Raw genomic sequence first — 21,764 nt, 5'->3', positions numbered from 1 at the left:
AACCAAAAAGTATAAGATACTTAGAAACAAATTATATCAAAAGATGTACAAGAGCTTTATGCAGAAAGTCATAAAATTTCATTGAAAAGTCTTAAAGGAGACCTAATTAAATTGAGAGATACGTTGTACTCATGAATAAGGAAATTCAATATTGTAAAAATGTTAATTTAGCTACAATTGACCTAGTGATGCAATGCAGTTCTAATCCAAATCTTAGGAAGTTGTTTTATCATGTGTGTGTAAGTTGCCAAGTTGATTCTAAAATATATGAAAGTACAATGAGCCAAGAATAGTCAAGACGTTCCTAAAGAAAAAGAATTAGGTGGGAGCATGTGACTTACTAGTTACTAAGACTTGTACAAAGCTATAATACTTAAGATTATCTCGAATTGGCACAGACAGACAAAAAGACCAGGGTAACAGAAGAGAGATCTCAGAAACAGTCCCAGACACTTACAGAACTTTGATGTATGTCTGAGGTCACATTGGAGACCTGTGAAGAAATGATGCTGGCACAACTGGGTATTCACGGGGGAAAAAGTAGATCCATGCACAAAAAAATTCCAGACAGATTGACAACTTACGTGTGAAGAACACTTTAAAGATTCGAGAAGATAATACAGTGGAATAGATTTCTGATGTTGAGCTAGGGAAAGCGTTCTTGAACAAGACACAAAGAGCCTTAACTGTATAATATTAATACATTTGACTTCATTAAAACTAAAATTAAGACCTCTGTTTATTCAAAAACACCATAAAGAAATCAAAATTGAAAACATAAGCCACAAACTGGTAGAAGATATTCACCACACATATAGTGAACAATATTCAGAATATATTAAGAATTCCTACACATCAATAAGAAAAAGGCAAGCAACCCTACAGAAAAAAAAAAAAAAAAAAAAAAACGGCAAAAGACACAAGCATTAACTCGTACAGTCAACAAACATGTGGGAAAATATCCTCCACCTTATTGGTAATTAGGGAAATGCAAATTAGCAATGAAATAGCATTTTATACCCATTGGATTGGCCAAAAATTAAGGCTGACAGTAGCAAGTGCTGAAGAGGACAAGGATCGGCAGAGACAAATGTAGGTCGCTGGCACAAGGGCACATTGATACAACCACCCTAGAAAACAATTTAGCATTATCTTGCAGAGTTTGGCATATCCTAATATATCCTCTGACCTAGAGATCCTACTCCTAGGTACACACGCCCGAGAGAAACTCTTGCCCATGTACTCAATACATAGTTTAGGCATACACCCCTATGGGTAAACTTATCAAAGAGCAAGAGAATGAGAGAGAGGGTGGAACACATAGGTAGGTGTGGGATAATGGTAATGTTCTAGCTCTTGTGTTGTGCGATAAGCTCGATATGAAGAAATAATTTTGGGGGGCTGGCCTGGTGTCGTAGTGGTTAAGTTCACGCATCCTACTTCGGTAGCCCAGGGTTCGCAGGTTCGGATCCTGGGCATGGACCTAGCACCACTCGTCAAGTCACATAAAAGAGAGGAAGATTGGCACAGATGTTAGCTCTATGACAATTGTCCTCAAGCAAAAAGAGGAAGATTGGCAACAGATGTTGGCTCAGGGCCAATCTTCCTCACATACTAAAAAAAAATAATTTTTTAAATGTTCCTTTTAAAGTAAGTAACTTAAAATAGAAAGTTTTCATTAGGGAACTTTATCTTGATAGACACGGCTACATGTGGTACAAATGTTCTAAAAGATCGTTGATAAGGTAATTTGACCTTCAGGGGGCAGTGGCCAACACAATGCATTTCATTTTGATAAAAATGGTAAAGCTCTTGCACACAACTTCTTTCTTTAGGGATTAAGAATACGGTAAACATGGTATTCTGTTTTAAACCCCTTTAGAAAAATTAAAACATTTTATAGATGATCTACTTCCTGAAAAACTTGCAAATCCAACACAGATATATGAAAATAAATTTCCAAATAATGGCATGAAACAAAGCATTTGGGTCATTTTCAAACAAGTACAACGACCTCTTTGGTAAATAAATTACCGATTTTTCTTTCTAAAATGAGTGCATTTTAATGCTTTCCAAGAAATTATTGGATTTTTTTGCTAAGTGAAGAAAATATCTAAATGGAAAAGAGGAGGCAGCATGAGCTATTGAGAAAATTCTTGTTCAAAAGACTCTAGGACGTTGCATCAATATCAAAGTCGTACCACGCAGAGGAGCGATAACTACGCCATATTTGAGCCAGCAGATATTTTGCCTAACAATTCAACAAACCAGTGATGAGTTGGAAGCAAGGCTTGGAAATGCGTGGTACACAAACGGAGAAGTACTTGATGATTTTTTGTTCCGTTAATTTTGCAAGAGAAGAGATTTTGAAATGTAGTAAAGCTCTTATTGGCATGTTTAAAAACCATCTTCCAAAACGGAACACGAAGAAATATTTCCAGAGGGAAAAGCAATCAAGTGGACGAGAAATCCAACCGTCACTTCTCCCAGGATGAAACTCTCAACTTCCTGGGTTTGGGGACGGTGGGCAGGCCCACGAGCACCTGAGAGCAGCCATCAGTGAAGAAAAATCTCTCTGTGATTTTGGAGACCACGTTCAATTTGAATATCCAGAACTCTCTGACAGGGCCTCCAGAACTTGCTGTGATTTCAAACGTCCTTTAATTGAGAGTTAGGATTTTCTAACTTAATGAAAATAAAGAGTGAAAATTGAAAGTGACAGGTCGAGAAACATACGTTTCATGCTGTCACAATCCTAGATATGGAGCCCTTGGTGAAAGACGGTAAATAAATTTCCTCTCAAAGTATAAAACTATTATTTACTGTTATTATTAACCTGAAAGAATTAAATGATTATTTACAAAATTGTGATGAATCTTTTAAAAATTTACCTAAAGTTGATGGTCTGAGTTAAGTAGCCCAGAGAGGCTGAAAATTTGAGGCCCTCCGTTCATGAGGCCTGCTGGGCCCCTGCAGGATCCTGAGCTTTTCTTATTGCGGGTTATGCTAGATCGTTCCTGGGAGGAGACAGTGTTTCCGGTGGCCTGCATGTAGCTTCTTTTCATGCAGGACTATAAGGAGGAATCTGGAGAGAGCTGGGGTCTTGTGCACTAACCTCAGCATCCCCACTCTTCACGAGCAGCCCCGTGGCCTTGCGCCAGTCATCATTTCTGCTTCCACCCCCTATAAAGGCAGCGTGAGGTCCAGGCTGAGAAACGCACACTTGGAGATGGTTCACCACCCTGGAGTTGGAAGGATCTGTGTTGGAGTCCTGCCCCTGCCGCTTTCGAGGTGTGTGGCTTTAGGGAAGTGACTTTCCCACTCTGAGCCACCACATTTCCATCTGGATCTCTCAGGTAGTTCCTTCATCCTGGCTGTGTGATTGCGAATCGTGAATGAGAACAGGTATGTGAAAGCTCTTTGAGGCCTGCGACGTGGAACAAATTGAAGCATCAACTCCCATTTCTCCCACTGCCAAAAATCTTTCCCATTCCGTTCTCCCAGCAGAAGCCACGCCCTGCTCAGTGTTGGAGGTGATGGAGGATGTGAGGCACGCAGGACGTCAGGGGAACTGAGAGCGGAAGGAGATAGCAGCTCCCTCCTGAGTCAGGTCTCACTTTCCATCCAGCTGTCCTGCCCTCCATCAGCCATTCTCCTGTCCAATAAATATTTTTTATGCGCCTGAGCCCGCAGACTGCGAGCCCTCTGGTTCCATGGAGATACGTCTTACCATGACGTTGTGAACACTTTTCTCGAGTCCTGGCATTTGTGCTGAAAGCAAAGCTGCTCGCAGTGGCTGGAGTGCAGGTCCCATCTGGCGTACGGTTTGGAAGAGCTGGTCTGGTAGCTTCGCTTGGACCTGCAAGTCGAGGGGCTAAAGAAAACTGGGCTTAGCCTCCAAGAAACCACACTGGGAGTATAAGAATGCTGACAGGGATTGGAAAAACCCAGCCCACCCTGGCTGTGGGCTTCTTCTGTCCAGTCTGACAAATTCGTGTAGACACAGGGCAGGTGCTGAGGGGTAGACGGACCACGGCCACAACGGGACAGGACTTTATGATCTAGTGAGAGGAATGTCTTCTCAGCCAGACAGGGGGAGAGCCAGGCTTCCAGAATAGCCCTGCCAAGTTTAGGGAACAGGCAAGCTTTTCATCCTGGCTCCTCCTAAGTCCCCATGTCCAGACGTTTGCTTGGCAACACCATGGTAACCATGATGCCACAATGGAATATTCTTCCCAAGGTGATAGAAGGAATCCCTCTGTTGAGCTCTGCTGTGTAAGGCCAGAGTGAGCTCATTTCTCCTTTGGCAGGAGCAGTTCACAGAAGAATTACGAGAACCGTCCTGACGACAAGAAACATCTGGTGTCATGAACAGAACGTGATGACTGAGAATGGCATGCATGGCTTCCTTAGGCTATTGTGCATTGTTTGAGGCAAGGGTGGGCCTGGTGGAATGGCGGATGGTGAAACACACATGGGCTTTGGATTCAGACACACCTGAGCTCGAATTCCAGCTCCGCAACTTGGCAGCTGTATGACCTTGGGCAGGCTTCTCAATGTCTGAGTGTCAGTCTCTGAATCTGTAAAATGGGCATAACGATAGTGTCTATCCCATAGGGTTACCGTGTGAATTATTGCTGAGGCTGTCACTATGTAAAAGTACAAGCTGTCATCACTTAAAAGAAATCCCAGCATTCGAGCCAGCAGAGTTTGGCAGGAGGGGCAAAACCAGGGTGGGCTTGCACTAAACCCCTGCTTTTTCTTTCAGCAGCATTTTATGGCTACAGAGTTAAGGCAAGGGTTGAATTCCACAAGTCAAAAAACAACCCTTTTCTGAGCCCCAACTCTCTGAGAAGTCCGGGGACCCTGGCTGGATTGAGGAGAAAACCGACCAGCGTGGGCTGCCTCCTCTCCTTGGGCCACATTACGAATCCTAACTGAATACCTGTGTCAGGCAGCTGGTCCATCTCTTTACTGCACAGAACCAAGCACTAGGGACGTGACAGGTCTGTTCCCATGTCTTGGAAACTTTGTCAGTCGAAAGGAAAGAGGCAGGGCCTCTGACACTGGGGGAAATGACCACTTTGGGGAGGAGAGGAAAAAGCCTGTGCGTCTGGCTGTTCTGTTTCCACAGCTGCCCATGGTGTCTGCAGCGGCTCTCTCTGGGGATGGCCGAGATGAGAGGGATGCTCTTATTACTGCTCTGCGTCTCCCACTCTTCTGCCAGTGAGTGCCCTTCTTTCCTGTGTAATGACTTTAGCTGGTCACGTAACACGGCAGGGGGAAGCGTCCTGGAAACGTAAATGGTCGGGAGAGGGACCCAGGGGAAGATGACCCAGCGCTTTGCCTGGGCAGCATGTGTTTGTGGCGGGAACCAGGCAAAGGAGTGGAAAGTGGGGCAGGCACGGATCAGCATGGATCACAGCAGGGAACTGTGGCTTCCGCAGCCTGATGTCAGGGTGAATTCTTAGGTGAGAGTGCCATTAGGAAAATAAGCCTTAGGCTAGGGAGAGGCCCACTGGACAGAGGGGTCGGAGTGAGGCCTGGCTCCCCACTCACAGCCCCTGCCCTGCTCTTCCTGGGGCACATCCCTCCCCCAGGCACTGTCAGGTGGGGGATGTCCTCCCGGCGCCTGGGTGGGGGCCTGTGACGCGTCTGCTCCACCTGGGAACCAGGCCCTGCCTGAGTTTCAGCATTGTGGTTCCAATGATGCCTTATCATTAGACCAAAAGAGTATATGGCTAAACTGCCCCCCAGTTGCAGGGATGGTCCTGGGAGCAGGGAGGTGCCTTGGAGGCTGTCAGGGCCTCAGTCAGCAGAAGCAGCAGCTGCAACCCCCTCCCTCCCTGACATCCAGGTTGTCCAGGACTAAAAGTACAGCCCAGAAAGGGGCAGATGGAGAGGGAGCATCTGACTGAAGCAGACTCTGCCCCCACCTTGCTGCCACCCCAGCTAGCTCTGTCCTGTCTTCCTGGAGTTAGACGGGAGGTATGAGAGCTCCCCCCAGTACACACACACATATACTTACCACACACACACACATCAAGAAGAGAACCCCCTACCTTCCTAGCCTATTCTCCTCCTCACAGCCCCAAGGAGACCCAGGGATGCCCAAAAAACACAGAAAGGGCTTCTCCCCTCTTAAAAGGCCTTGGGCAAGTGACCCAGGGCCAACATCTCATCTCGGGGGCAGAATTCCTCATTACACGCTGCCCTTCCAAGGGTTTATAGGGTCCAATGATCCAGCCATCTAGAGCTTTGAAAAAGCAAAAGTCATCACACACCTCTAAGCTCTTGTTGGGTGAGGAAGGATTGGTTAATGCCTTGTTCACCATAGACTGCTGATGTCCCATGAGAAAACCAATATTCCTGTCTTTGGTGATTCAGAAGCACCTGGAGGCCTTATAGACATCATCTTTCTAACAACCAGCTTTGTCACTGTCCCAGCAAAGTCTCTAACTGTCAATTCATAGAGATGTTTGGTCACACGATGCCCTATCATGGAGAGGTCTGCTGTGGTCCTTTAATGATGATACTGAACGTTACAATCAACTCTAGCCTCATGGTTTGGAAACTGTATTTGGTGCTTGCTCACCTCAAAGGTCACCCCCTGGGAGAAGCCGTCCTAGACTTCAGGCTCTGGGCAGAACCCATGCCCCCTCCTCCGTATCCTCTAGGCACATTCCTGGTGTCACGAGTCTCTCTGTATGGCTATCACTCTTCAGCGTGTCTGCCTCCTCTGTGCACTGTGACCTCCCCCAGGGCGGGGACAGCCTCCTGAAATCCTTCCTTGGAAGCCCAGCCCCTAGCTCAGCGCCTGGCAGGGCTGTGTGTACAGCTGGATGAAGGGTGAAAAAGTAGCCACCGGGGGCCGGCCCCGTGGCTAAGTGGTTACCTTCATGCCTTCCGTTTTGGCGCCCCAGGGTTTTGCCGGTTCAGATCCTTGGCACGGACATGGCACCGCTCATCCAGCCATGCTGAGGCGGTGTCCCACATGCCACAACTAGAAGGACCCACAATTAAAATATACAACTGTGTGCTGGGGGGATTTGGGGAGACAAGGCAAAAAAAATCCCACAAAAAACAGCCACCAATGATCTGACCTAGTCGGCTGTTGGCACCCATCACATGACACCCAGGACTCAGGGCCACCAATTTAGAAACAAGCACTGGGGACTTGTGGTTTGGGATTTACAAACAGCAACCAGAGCAGTGGTTTACACTCCAAAAAAAAAAGGAATCATCCATTCTGCCTTGGCTTTAGCATTATCAGTCATGGGGAAACAGCTTGCAAAGCACCGGCCCGTAACCTCACCTCACATGATCTTTACAACTCCAAGGGGTGCGTTACCCCACATTTCAAAAGAGGAAATTGAGGCCCAGAGAAGTGAAGTAGCTCACCCCAAGTCTCACAGCTCAGGGGCCAACTGGACTTGGGACACTGCATCCAGTGCCTTCCTGAAACACTAGTGGTTCTGAACCCTGAATACACATTAGAATCTACCCAGGGAGCTTTTGAAAAATGCCAGTGCCCAGGCACCATTGCAGGGGCTGGGCGGCAGGTGGAGGAAATGTGGAGGCAGGTTGAGAATCCTTGCACTCCACTCTGTGTAGATGAGTGGACTCATCAGGACAGGGCATACCTGCGGGCGAGAGCAACATGGGATGGCGCGGGGTGTCAGCAGCCAGGGAGAGCAGAACACCCCATGTGGACGCCATCCTATAAGGGTGCCTGGGAAGTAGGAGGCTCAGCTCCCCCACACTGGGGTCTTGACTTTGAAGGGTCTTTCCCATCCTATCATTCTAAGATTCTCCATGATTCTGTGAATATGGAACTTTGAAAAAAATATGGGGCAATACAGCCATCTTTGGCCAACCCAGGAGTGGCAAAGGGAGAGTATTATTTAAAACTTTAGTCAACATTTAACTGTCATTTGAAACAAAGTCCTTACTGCCCAAGAGACTGTCCAGTTGGAGGTGACCCACTCAAGGGCTTGGGAAGGCAAAGGCCAAGCAGGCCTGGTGGGGGCCAGAGGCAGCCTCCACCTGGCAGGACCTCTGAGCCCCTTGACAAGATGTCAGGGAGTGCTGGCGGGCAGAAGGCTGCTGTTCATTTACCAGGTAGCGTACGGGTACCTACTGCGTGCCAGGCCCCAGGCTAACCCCCGGGGATACATCGGCAGGCAAACAGACACAGCGGGGAAGCTGCGCACACCAACAGTCTGAGCCAGGAGGAGCAAGGGCAAATCTGAGCATGTGAAATGCGGCTGGAACACGGACCGTGAGGGGTTCAGAGTGTACGGAGTTTGGATTCATCTGGACGGGCCCCAAATCCTACCAGCTGTGTGACTTTGACAAGCGCTCACCCACTCTCCAATTCAACTTTCTCATCTGGAAACTGAGAACGACAATGCCCACCTCTCATTCTGCTGGAGGAATTGCACGAAGTAGTGTTTATCAGCAGTTCTCAAATTTTTTGATCTTCGAACCCCTTTATACTCTTAAAAACTAGTGAGCACCCTAAAAGAGTTTTTGCATATGGAGCTATATCTTTCCATATTTACCATATTAGAAAGTAAAACTGGGAAAAATTTAAAACACAAGAATACACAGGTTCACACACTCTATTAGCCATGAAAGTGACGACATCACGCGGCATCTGGAAAATTCCACTCTTCACTAGTGAGAGAATGAGAGCGAAAAAAACAAATTCTGTCTTAGTATTCTTATGACAAGAGCTTTAACCTTGCAGACCTTGGGAAGGGTCTTGAGGACTCCCAGAGTCCCAGACTGCACTTGGACCACTGACGTATGTGAAAGGTTTCAGATACCGCCTAGTGTGCACTGCTGAGTGCTAATGGATGTGAGTGATTATTGGTAGCCTGATGTTATTTTGAGATTCAAAATGCCACCTGGAGTCTCTTATGGGGAAGACGACCCACTAGGAAAAGAAATGGGGGTGGTAGAGTTAGTGGTGACCAAGATGGGGAGCCAAGAGGAGGGGGCAGCCAGCAGGAGAGGGGTCCTGAGGTCTGGTGCTGTGGCAGCCACAGGCCACCAACTCCTTGCCCCAACAGTGAGGCCTCCACACCCCACCTGCAGGTTGTGGCATCCAGGATATCAACGTTATGGAAACTTCCGAGGAGGGTTTGGTCAACAACAACGAGTTCCCGTGGGTGGTGTCACTGCAGGATTCCCTGTATACCCACCTGGCTTTCGGCAGCATCCTCAGTGAGTTCTGGATCCTCAGCATCGCATCCGTCTTTCAGAACAGGCCAGTACTCCTGTCTTTGGGGCCCCAACAGCCCCCCTGGGTGGGGGTCTCTGCTTCCTGCTTAACTTGTGAAGGCTGGGAAGGTGGATTCCTGGTGACAGGGCAAGAGGGCTTTTTACCAGATCAGCCCTTGCTCTGCCATGTCTAAGGGTCCTAAAATCACCAACTGCCAAGGTTGGCGCAGTCTGGTGTCTTTGCTGTGAGGACTGCCAGCTGCGCAACTGCAAAGTGAAACAATTGTTCCTCCATCCTCTACAGGAAAGATATTCGTTCTCATTTTACTGCAATCACAAAGGCACCGACTCCTGATACTAGAGGTCTCTACTGTTTATCTTAAGTGAATCAATAGGAGCCCTTATCTTAAAACACTCACCTGGGGCCTTAAGAATGTGACTGCACAAATATATGTACATAGAGAAAAGACTTGAAGGAAATACACACATTTTAAGAGCAGTTGTCTCTGGATGCTCAGAACGCACAGGATTTCTGTTTTCTTCTTTGAATCTCTCTATATTCTCCAAACTCTTTATAATAAATGTGCATCTGGGGCCATCCCTGTGGCCGAGTAGTTAAGTTCGGGCGCTTTGCTTCGTCAGCCCAGGGTTTCGCCAGTTTGGATCCTGGGTGCGAACCTAGCACCTCTCATCAAGCCATGCTGAGGTAGTGTCCCACATAGCAGAGCCAAAAGGACCTCAACTAGAATAAACAACTATGTACTGGGGGGCTTTGGGGAGAAGAAGAAAACAAAAAAGATTGGCAAAGATTGGCAACAGGTGTTCACTTGGGGTCAATCTTTAAAAAAAAATAAATAGAAGAAACACTAACTTAAAAAAAAAAGAAAAAAGTGCATTCTTTCAAACCAGAAAAAAAGAAACAATAAATGTTATTAAAGGAATAACGTTTTTTGTAAAACATCTCATTTTTTGACCCAATGATTTCACTTTTGGGAATCAACATTCAGGAAATAATTTCAACCACTGGAAAAGTTTTATGCACAAAGTTGTTCATAGGATAGTTAATAATACACAAAACACTGGAAACATAATGCCCAATTATCATGGATAAATATAATATAGTATATTACTCTTTTATATATATAACATATAATATATACCACACATAATACATATTATATACAATATGTAGTCTATAAATAGTATACATAATAGTATTTATATTGTATATTATATATTAACTATTACATATAGTATATTATATATTATTTATACACTATATATTATATTTATATACACACAGAGTATGGGGAGAGAGTATAATTACTACAATTGGATAAACAAATTATAGGATAAATTCTATATAATATTTGGCAGCTGCTGAATTTTTTAACATATGATTTGTATTTTTAAATTGAAAACACATGAATTCAAATGAAAATGCATGTACATAGTATAATGTTCGTGAGAAACCAAAGAGTATACAATGAAAAGCAGCTCCTTCCTTCCCCCGCCCTTCAGTCACCAGTCTCCCTCCCTCGAGCCATATTCTGCACCAGTTTCTTGAGTAGTCTTCCTTAAATATTCAACACGTTTATGGATATCTATGTACCTGTAGATCTATCTATATTGATTCTTCTATCTATTGACAGAATTTTCTTTCCCCCTGCATTGATCTGCTAGGGCTGCCCTAACAAAATGCAGACAGGGTGGCTTAGACAACAGAAATTTATTTCTCACCAACTGGGAGGCTAGAAGTCCAAGATCAAGGTGTCTGCAGGGCTGGTTTCTCTTGAGGCTCTCTCCTTGGCCTGCAGACCACCACCTGCTTGCTGTGTCCTCACATGGCTTTCCTCTGTGTGCGTACACTCCTGGTGTCTCTTCCTCCTCTTATAAGGACACTAGTCCTATCGGATTAGGGCTCACCCTTGTGACCTCATTGAATCTCAATTACCTCCTTAAGGGCTATATCTACAAACAGTCACATTGGGGTTTTGGGCTTCTCCTATGAATTTTGGGGGGCACAATTCAGTCTATAACTCCCCCATTACAACTGCTAGCACACCATAGACAGCATTCCACTCTTAGCTTTTTTCACTCTGTCATGAATGTTGGGAGATCTTTTCTTATCAATACATAGAGAGCTACGACATTCTTCTCATCAGCTGCACAGTATCCCATGATAGATGTACCATAATTACACAGTCTTCTAACAACGGAAATTTGGGTCACTTCCAACCTTTTACTAGAACCAAAAAACACTGCAGCAGATATCCTTTTACATATGTTATTTCGCACACATGCAAGTAAACTGTACCATGCATAATCAAGGAGTGGAAAGACTGGGCAGAATCTTGGGAGCTATTGCCAACTAGCCCTCCAGAGAAGTTCTGCTTTTGGGGTGGCGTTTTCATGACGGCTGTTTTCTATTTGGTCTGCTGTCTTGGTTTTGATTTCCTCTTTGACTCTGGGTTTTATTAAAGACAGAGTTTTCAAATATCCAGGTGGTAGGGTGTTTCGTTTGTTTTGTTTTCTGGCATGATTTAACTTTCAGTTATATGACGTGGTAATCTATTAGGAATGTGTTGAGGCTGTCCTTGTGGTCTACCATGTGTGGTCCATGTGAATATTTTCCACAGGTAAATTTAAAAGTTCATTCTCTGTCCTTGGTGTACAATTTAACATATAAAACTGGGGGAGGGAGTCTACTTGATCTGTCCTAGGCTGACCGGGGAGAATTAAAATCTATCACGAACAGGCTTCTGGCTTTTTCTCCTTCTATTTCCTGGAGTTTTTGCTTTGGGAACACTGTGTTGCTTGCTGCAGATATTTATAACTGAGGTCTTCAGTGTAGACTGAATTCTTTCTCATCATTAAACAGCCTTTCTATGTCTTATTTCATGCTCTTTTGCTCTGAATCGATGTTCAGAATGAAACTCCTGCCTCTTGTTTTTATTTTAGGTTATGTTTTCTGTTTTTATTGCTTCTTATTTTTCTTTTTATTACACGGCCTTTGTTTTGTTTTGTATGTCTCTTCTGACAAATTTGAAAAGTTTGAGTTTTCATTCTGGTGTTCATCTTAGAGCTATAATTTCACGGAAAACACCTAAATCTTCTGTTTCATTCTGGGCAGTCCTCTCTAGCCCCACTACTGTGCCCAATGCCAGAATTCCTGTCCACTCACTTCTTCCCTCCTCCTCCTCCACCACCCCCAATTTTAATAGATTATGTGCTTTAATGTTTACAATTCATATACATATTTGCACACCCTATTTCTTCATATATCAGCTATGAATAAATATGTTTAGATTCCTATAAAAGATGAGAAAATTGGTGTATATACCCACCTCTGACTTTCTTTCAGCTTTAGTTACACTATTTGATTATTGCCAGGGTTTACATTTTTACTCCAACCTAAACTTTAAGAAGTTTTTCTTTTAATTTTAGTCCAATATTATAATGAATTCCAAACTTACCGACAGTCCTTTTGCTGGATTTTCTCCATTCAGCTCTAGAATTGGCTAAAATTTGTCTTCAAGTAATTTCTTAAAGGGCTCCCAAGAACTGTGTTTCCTTACATACAGAATTCATGGTTCACATCGTCTTTCCTTTTGAAGACTTCATAGACATTACCTCCTGGCTTCTGATATTAAATCTTGCTGTGAAGTCAGAAGCCAGTCTGGTTTTTTCCTCTATAGGTGGGTGACCCACATTCTAGTATGCCTGAGAGAGACCTGGTTCACACCTATTATCCTAGTATCCTGCTGGCAGTGTCCCCTTTCACTTTCACAAGTTCCCTGGGTTAGACATACGTTAGATGGCCAAAGTTAAGATGACTTAATCTGTTTTTGTCTGGATGTCCAAGGGTTCCCTCTTTGTCAATGAAGTCCAGCAACTTTACTAGCTATACTTGACCTCCCCCATTTGCCCCTCCAGATCCTCTCTCTACCCTTTTCTACCCTGCTGGCTCCCAGGAGGCTGACCTGTGTGGGTTACACCAGTGGTTGCTCTTGCCTTCTGGGTCCAGTTGGGCTTGGCCAAGGGGAGCACAGGCAAGAGATCAGAGGGAGGGAGGAGAGTGAGGTCAGGGTCCTTATTCCTCTGAGGGATACTGCAGACTGCTTGCCTCCTCCAGCCAAATGACCCACTCCCCACAGCTCTGTCTGACCACTCCCTCCCCTCACCTAGAGCCTAGAGTGGTGCCAGCACCCTGTTATTACATCAGCAGGGAGCTGCATATGCCAACCAGTACCCAGCATACTGCACTATCCCTCGTGATTTCCACACATCCGGCCGAGACCTGTGTAAAGAATGCCTTTATTAAACTTTCCTCAATCTACCTTATTTGAGTATGCCATCTGTCTCCTGCTGGGAGATGACAAGGACATGTCTCGGTGTTGATCATTCTATATTGCTACTTCCCTAGGCTATGCAGTACGCTTCCACTGGAAATTCAAGTCTTATTTCCAGAAAACTTTCTTAAATTATATCTTGAAATATTTTTCCTGTGTTGTTATTTTGGTCACCTTCCTTGTGGTCTGCTGACTCTCCATTGACTGCCAGATTTGTCATTTTCCTCTCCAACCTTTAAAAATCTTCATTAAGGTCTATTGCACTGTAGTCACTTTTCTCAGTCCTACTTTCTGTGTCCCTTAGTGTGTTTTCTGTGGTCTCTATTCTCCTTTATGCTGCTTCCATATTGGCCTTCATTTTGGTGATGGTTTTACTTCTTTTCTCTCCACTTCCTTGCTGAGCAGCATGTTTGACCGGCTTTTCTGACTTTGTGGCACCCGGTGTCATCCCAACTCCCTGCAGTCCTGCTGTCTGTCCTTCACTGCTTTTGTCAGCCCTCCCTCTGGTTCTGAGGTTTGGGTTCTCCAGTTTCTCTTAGTTTTGTGGTGTTTGCATCTGTTTCTTCTTCTCATGGGTTTTTGGGTGATTCTCAAGAGGAGAAAGGGAAAACACCCAACTGAATTGCATCATTATTAAAATTAGAATTTCTCAGAAGTGTATTTACAGAGTATACAACACGGAAAGATGCTTGTATTAAATGTTAACTGCTAAAATCAAGAGTCGAGATTGCGTCTTTGGTATGACTACAACTATGTAAAAAAAGAGAAAACTATGCATAGAAAAAAAGATAATCAGCCATAACATAACAAATTATCTTTGGGTGGTGGGACAAATGATGTTATACAAAAGAAACCCCTAGATTCTACGGGCTCACAAAGGAGGTCACAAGCCCAGGGGTTCAGAGATTTCCTGGGGACTGGATCCAAAGGGGTGAGTAAAAATTAGCTCAGGAAGTTGAGTTAGATGAATGTTCCAGGCCAAAAAATAGTAAATATGAAAACAGCAATGTGTGAAGCTTCCTTGGTAGCTTGGCTTCTCAAGATTCCCCTGCTCTCTTTCTAGGAAGGATGCTGTCGTTATAGTTGGAATAGCTAATATGGATTCCAAAGTGATTGCTCACCAAGAGTATCCAATCAGTACCATCATCATCCATGAGGACTTTGATAATAAAACAATGAGCAATAACATAGCCCTCCTGAAGACAGACACGGCAATGGAGTTCAACAACCTGGTCCAGTCCATCTGCTTCTTGAGCAGCGAGATGCATGAGCCACCAGCCTTGTGGAACTGCTGGGTGGCAGGATGGAATCCCACATCTGCAGTTAATGCCTTCCTCCTTCTAGTGGAGGCTGTGTGTGTGCTAGCAGTGGGGGTGACCTACATGAACCGTTTTAGGCGTTAGTAATTCAGGTTGCTCGAGGTTCTAGAGTTGGGCTGGAACTCTCACCTAATTAGTCAAGATTCCCAGTGCTTGCCCTTTCTTTGGCCATTCTTATATTTGGTCCTTTTTCTTCTAGTCCTACATCAAAATTGGAAGTACACAGGCAGCAGACAGCCTGAAATGAGTGCAAGGTTATGGAGGGGCCAGGGGACATTATTCCCTGAACTAGAGCTGACTATCCTGTTGTCCAAGCCTTCCTTGTGTTCTTTTATGCCTGGGTAATTAACAAGGAAATGTATTCTCTATAGATGTGGAGGAAAGGTAAATATGTTCTCTGCCTATTTTCACATTTAAGTTCAAAGCAAAGGTAGTTTTCAGTAAGAACTCAGACACAGGATCTGATTTGTATGGGGAAAAGGGGTTTATCAGAACATTTTCTACTCAATCCCATCTGTACACATGAGTAGTCGTTGAGTTGACTCAGGGGATGTCGTCTTGTTAATAATTCTTGGGCTCTCTGTTGCATGGTCCAGACAGGAAAACACATGACGATGAGTATCCTGAGGAAAATCTCTGTGAAAGACACCTACCCATGTCCCTTACAGAAACTCCAGAAAACAGGATGTGGCAATCACATGGAACAGGAAACAGATGACGTCTGCTTGGTAAGAACATGATGGAGTAGAAGCTAAATGCTGGGAGTAAGCAAGCAGTGGTCACTTCAAGGGGATCATGAACTCCATGAGGGCAAGGACTGTCACTTGGGATTCATGGCAGTCTCCAGGGTGAATAGCACTTGGCAGATAGCAAGGGCTCAATAAAATGGGACTAACCAGCCCCATTTTCAGTGTAACATGATTAAGCATGGCTAAGTCAAAGATGTTTTTTCACTAGCTGACAGTTTGAAAGTGTGAGTCCAAACCAGGCATGCAGATACACTTTGAGCATGTCTACAGTGTGGGATCACTGTTTTCAGCTTCTATGGAACCTGGACTCTGATGCTATCGCTCATCAGTTACTGAGGGTTTTTTTTTTTTCCCCCTGTAAGAAGCCCTGCCCTCCACCTGGATGAGGACTGTACAGATGTGGTTATCCTACCGCCTCAGGAAAATGTGTAGAACTCACAAACACCTGTCCAGGCCCCCTCATATCCACACCTGGAGAGAGCGTGGCTTACCAGGGTCACACAGTTATTTAAAGTTAACAAAGACGAGAGAACCCAGGTCTATAGATTTCCAGGCAGAGTTTCTCTCCTCTGCTCTAAAATTGTCTTTCCAAGATGCTGATCACCCACTCTCTTCTGAGTAACCCTCAGGATTCTCTGACGGGGAAATATTTTTTCCAGAGGATCTAGGGAAAGTGTTTCCAGAGAAAAAGAAAAGGAATACATATAGGCAGACAATTCTTTCTAAAAGTCATTTTATTCTGAAAGCATGAAGGACTGCCTTTCATTAAGCAATAAGCCTGCCCTTCCAAAGCTGGTTCAAATTTACGGAGCACCTACTGTGTCCCGGGCTCTCTGCCAGGTGGAGGACTGTACAACTTCTTAAATTAGACAGTGTGTTAAAACACAGAAGATGTCGCTATTTAACAAAATCCTGCCATCAGCCATTCCAACCATCTATTATCATACTATACCAAATCTAAAATGCTGTCAGTTGTAGAAGCCACCATATTTTATGTAATACCAAGAAAGAAAAAAAACTCTGCTAGTTAAACTCTGATATCAACCAATTAAAAGACACATCACATCTCAAAGATGTTAATTTTTTAAGAGCGTCTTAGATTCAGTGGAATATGGTGAGCTGCTTATACTTAAAATGATCACCTCTTTAAATCCACCTGCAAAGTTCAGATTGGTTTTTAACTTTTTAGCACACATGTAGATAGTCCTTTCTTTTGAAATGTGCTTGCAAACTGTCTCAGACAAATAAACGGAGACTAGTCTAGCTAGGATCCTTCCCTCTCCCAGAAAGGTGTTCTCATGTCCAGAGGTCCCCAAAGCCACACGCCTAACACATGGAATAAACCTCCCAGGTTCAGTATCTGCCTAAAGGGTCCCCAGAAACCCAAGAGCAGAATTGCTCTGGACTCACCCCTTTTTTCCCCCGACAACTGTTAGGGCTTTTGTTGAATGAAAGGTTGAGGATCACACAACAAAAGAGCCCCTCTCTGCTGAGGCTGCTCCCCTGGGAGACAAGACAGGGCTGCTCCAGAGGAGCATCTGGGACTTTTTGTCTCAGCTGCTTGTGCTTCAGAAGTTGTAGCCCCACAGGTTATGGGGAAGAGGAAAAGCAGCGTATTCTGCACGGCATGGAATGGCAACTTGCAAAACCATGCAACAGCCGGAGACATCTACCACACAATCATTCATCAAAATATTTGTCCTGAATTGCATTCTTTTTCTCCCTCAAGCTTATAAAACCACAGTTAAACTGGGAATGGGACTGGTGAAAGGAAGGGAGATCATGCCATTCTTGGCCAAGGAGCCTCTCTGCCCCAGGCAGACATAGTGGGGTGCAGACAAGAGCCTGTTCATCAGGCCTAGGATAACCAGCCAGAACTCTGGGGTGAAATCTACCCTCTGCCATGTGGGAGCACTGGGGTGAAAACAGTAGATTGTGAAAAACTGAAAAATCAAGAGTTCTACACTAAAACATTCCTTTCCATCTAATGAGAAGCACAGAGCAAAGTCCAGAATGTCATCCTCCTGGGTCTGGCCACGGGACTACCAGGGAATTATGGCAGCCTTGCAGAGCAGACTTTCCTGCTGCCCTGCTCGCAGAGTCGCTCCTTTCTTCTCTCATTCACCTGCATTTCTGTTCTTGTGTGGCTCCTTCTGAAAAAGGCAGGCTTAGAGAAAGAGGATGGGAATGGGCAGGGGCCGAGGCGGCCACTCCTTCGCCTCTCTGCTTCTCATTGTGGAGTCTGTTCAGATTCTTTCCCATTGTCAGGTGCAACCCCCACACACACACCCCCATACCCCAGTCCAAACAGCGAGAGCAACTAGGTCTTCTAGCCAGGCAGCCACACAGGTCAAAGGCGGCTCGCCAGCATTTGAATGACAACCCCCCTCTTGGACCAAGATGGACCATGGGAAGGGGGTATTCCTTTAAGAAAAGACCTGAGGGACGAGGAAGGTAAGGTAAAATTATACCTAGTAGTTGTCTTGTTGCTTTTCCCATATTTCTCAACTTTTCATATAAAAATGATGGCCTGTTCTAGAAACCAAGATAATAATAGCTAAATCTTTATTGCGTGCATACAGTGTGCCAGGCACTGTGCTGGCAGCTCTGCCTGTGTTACAGGAATTAACTGTATCCCCACTTTAGCTCAGAGAGAATTAGGTAAATTGCTAGGGTAACAAATCTAGCTTAGTGTGCCAAGCTTCTATGCACTCACTGGAAGGGAGAGAAGGTCTGTGTGGCAGAGGTCCCGAGTCCCAGAGGACCACTCCTATGGACGCAGGGAAGGCCGAGAGCCTGGGCAGGGGCTGGCGAGCAGGCACACTCACAGGCAGCTGCTGGGGTGGAAAAGCTGTGAAGCGCCCGTGTGCCCCCAGGGAAGTGTGACTCTGACTCTAGCAGGACTGTGAGTGGGAAGGAGCAGCTTAAAGAAAGGATGGAAGCAAAATAGAGAGGAGAATGAAAAATGTGAGCATTCCAGGCCAGAAAGGAAAGACATATCAACATTTGAGGAGTGACAAACCAAAAGAGAGGGAGGATTTAGTCAAAGTACTGGGAAGAAAATGAAAGGTGAACCAGGAAGCTACAGGCAAACTCCAGAAGCCTACAAATGATCTGTATAATAAAAGGAAAAGTCATCTCCTTGGAATTTGTGGTGGTGGCTGCCTAGATTGGAAAACAGTATCCTATAATTTACCCTATTTTCTGTGAGAACCAGTGTAAAACATTTCTAGAACAAACAGTAAATTGCACAAGGATATATTAAAAAAGAAAAGTTTTTCTGAGACCTCAAGCCTTCTGTCCTCTGTCACAGGGAGACCCAGGAAACCCAATGATGTGCCAGCTCCAGCATTTGAATCTGTGGGTGCTGACAGGAATCCTGACCCAAGGTGGGGAGCAATGCCCTGGCCTCTTTCTGTACATCAGAGTGGAAGACTACAGCGACTGGATCATGACCAAGACTTGGGGGACCAGCCTTCCCCTGTCTTCCCTCCATCCCCGGGAGAATTTGATTCCTTTTTCCAGCCACTCCTCACGTGCCGCTGTGACACAGGAAAAACATTCTGGGCAGGAGCAGGTTGGATGGTCCCAGGCAAACTCCCTAGGACAAGAAAGTACCACCATATATTCATGGCCAGCAAACAGCTCTGGAGAGAGTCTAGACTTTAGGGAAAAGGGCCTAAGGGAATCAGTTGGCTCTCCTGACACGGCCGGACAATCCATGTACTACGACTATTACGGTGGGGAGATTGGGTCTATTTCAGGTCAGAATAGGTTATATCAGCCCCAAGAAATTATCTTGTTTTTCTTTGTGCTTGTTTTCTTTTGCAATGCTATCTACCCTAGGAGCTAACTCTCCAAACTGAGGAATAAGCTCAGAATGCTGAGTGCCAGGCATTCACCGTGCTGTTTGGTGTCTGTTTTTGACAGTTATATAACGGGGCTGCCACAGACTGGCCCAGGGCACATACTGGGCTGGCTCTCCCTCCTCTGTCCCACTCCCCCATGCAGGAAGGTCACTTTCATTTGTGCTTGTGAACTAAATGTGGGCTAACAAGTGTCAAACCATGAGAGTGCCCTGTGGTTCTTTGAGTATTACCCGTTCCAGGGGCCAGGCTGTGAAAACACTCCGCATGGGCAGACATGGCCTGGGAGGTGACTGCCTGCCTAGCTGGAGAGTTGGGGATACCAGCAAGCAAAGGAAACAGTGAGAGGACCCCTTGACTAGAGAGAGTTAATTACTTTAATGGATCACTTTTTGGTCTGCAGCTGTGGCCTCCCTCTGGCTATTTCCCAGGGAGGCAAATTGCCTGCAACTGCTCATTGGTTGTTTTCATTTTATTCCAAGCCTTGCGGTAGCCTTTTAAGGACATCTGAAAAAGGGAAAAGGGGCAGGGGGAGGGGAAGACAGTCATTTGGGAAGAACCGATAGTGACTCTTCAGAATGCAACCCACATCTAGCCCCATGATGGTAACCCTGTGTGGGGCAGTGCCCGCCATGTGTGCTACGGGGCCAGGCCACCTAGGGGCATCCAGAAGATTCTTCTGAGGAGCGTGTTTCTGTTTAATGAAGTTCAAAGGTGCAGGTTCCTGCTGTGATTTCTACTTCTCAGCTCCAGATATGACCGGCCCAAATTTGGATCCTAATTTACTCCCTGCCATCAAGGGACCACGGGAAAGGCAGGAGGAAGTTCCGTGGGATGTGGAGCAGGGGTCTAGATGTGAAAATGCCAAGCTTCCCAGGTAACCTGACTGGGTTTTGAAGCTACTGTAGTGACATCTTAGTGCCCTCATGATGCCACCCAGCCTGTGGCCGTCCCGGAGCTTTCTTTTCTTCTGATGCCAGTGGATCATTGGCACATTTCCCATTCCTTTTCCACAGCTCACAGCGGGCCAGGGTGCTTCTGTGCACTCTGCGTCATATGAAAAGGCTGTGGGGTTAGTCAAAAACAAAAAGGCCCATGGCAACTATGTGAACACATGGAATCGGGTTGTGAGTAATATTAAAAATCTGGGATTATCTCATTTTTTAAAAAACTGGCTTCTCCATGTATAAAGCAGCAATCACTAAATTATCAATGGTCGGGGGAGGCATTCGGGAGCTTCTAGAATTCATTAAGACAAGCAACTAAAAACACACTATTACTACAAAATCTCTTCCTGATAACCTGAAAAGAGCTTGTCCCTAACAAGGAAAAAGAAGCTTTAAAAAAAAAAAAAGCAAGCCATCCTTCATTTTCGTATAAGAGATGAAGCAACCACTGAGATTTCTCACAGACGTTAATGTCCAAACACCTGTATTCTTAGCTCAAAGAACAAAATCCTAGACCAAGATGTGAAGGGCATAAAAGACGGCCGGCCTCGGGCTTCTCGGTGGCTTACCTCTGCAATCTCCACTTTCCTTTCCCACATCTTGATGGACTTCTCCAGGTCCCCATTTAGGATCTTCTCGCGGACGTACCCCATCACCTGCGGCGCTCGGAACTCGGCCAGCTGCTTCCGCAGCTTCTTGTTCAAAGCCTCGGCTTTAGCCCGGTCCTGGGTCGGGAGGGACCGATGAAACGGGAATGCTGCAGTTCTGGCTTACCGGGACTCACTGGCCCTGGCATCGCTCCCCTGTTTCAGTGAAGTTCTAAAACTAATGTTTAAATCTTGAAAGGAGTGGAGGAATCACAAGATTCTGATTTTTACAGATTGTGATTTTTTTTAATCCAGTTCAGAAACTCTAAGTGCAGGCTAGTCTTTTCCCTTTCCTTCCAGCCTCTTTACTTCCGTCCTTTATTAAGGAATATATTTTACTTATTTTGATTTCTTAGGCTTTTTTTTTTTTTTGGAAAATCTATGAATTTAAGCACACTTTGATTTAATCAGTCTCGATTCAGCTTCCAGTCTTTTTTTTTCATAAAATTTCCCGTCTTAACCATTTTTAAGTGTACAGTTCTGTGGCATTCAGTACATTTACATTGTTGTGTAACCTTCGCCACCACTCGCCTCCAGAACTTTTCCATCTTCCCCAACTTAATCTCTGTATCTGTTAAACATTAACTCCCCAGACCCCCTTCTCCACAGCCCCTGGCAATCCCCGTTCCACTTTCTGTCTCTATGGATTTGACTAG

General features: G+C 45.2%; 2 protein-coding genes across 9 annotated transcripts in view; one reads left to right on the top strand and one right to left on the bottom strand.

Moving 5' to 3' along the window:
* The first annotated feature begins 5,137 nt into the window (after positions 1-5,137).
* On the top strand, positions 5,138-19,720 carry PRSS54 (serine protease 54). The gene is given in 6 exon segments (XM_014738469.2): positions 5,138-5,176; positions 5,178-5,226; positions 9,103-9,274; positions 14,644-14,902; positions 15,496-15,627; positions 18,962-19,720. Coding segments are annotated over 6 exon segments (1,188 nt in total). The 5' UTR covers positions 5,138-5,140; the 3' UTR covers positions 19,502-19,720.
* CFAP263 (cilia and flagella associated protein 263) overlaps positions 16,365-21,764 on the bottom strand; it is a 37,061-nt gene continuing 31,661 nt past the window's right edge. For 3 of the 8 annotated variants that reach the window (XM_023637094.2, XM_023637098.2, XM_023637096.2), the window contains 2 exons: positions 21,031-21,186; positions 16,365-17,815 (listed from right to left, as the gene is read on the bottom strand). In XM_023637094.2, coding sequence (XP_023492862.1) covers positions 17,702-17,815; positions 21,031-21,186 — 270 coding nt within the window. In that variant the 3' untranslated portion in view covers positions 16,365-17,701. Of the gene's footprint in view, positions 17,816-19,873; positions 20,580-21,030; positions 21,187-21,764 lie in introns of those variants that run through there. The other 5 variants (XM_001494465.7, XM_070262971.1, XM_070262970.1 and 2 more) reach the window with 2 other exon arrangements.

The sequence above is a fragment of the Equus caballus genome, chromosome 3 (genome assembly GCF_041296265.1).
Source record: "Equus caballus isolate H_3958 breed thoroughbred chromosome 3, TB-T2T, whole genome shotgun sequence".
Classification (NCBI taxonomy): Eukaryota; Metazoa; Chordata; class Mammalia; order Perissodactyla; family Equidae; genus Equus; species Equus caballus.
The sequence above is the reverse complement of the archived record's forward strand: the minus strand, read 5'-3'. Positions and strand labels throughout refer to the sequence as shown.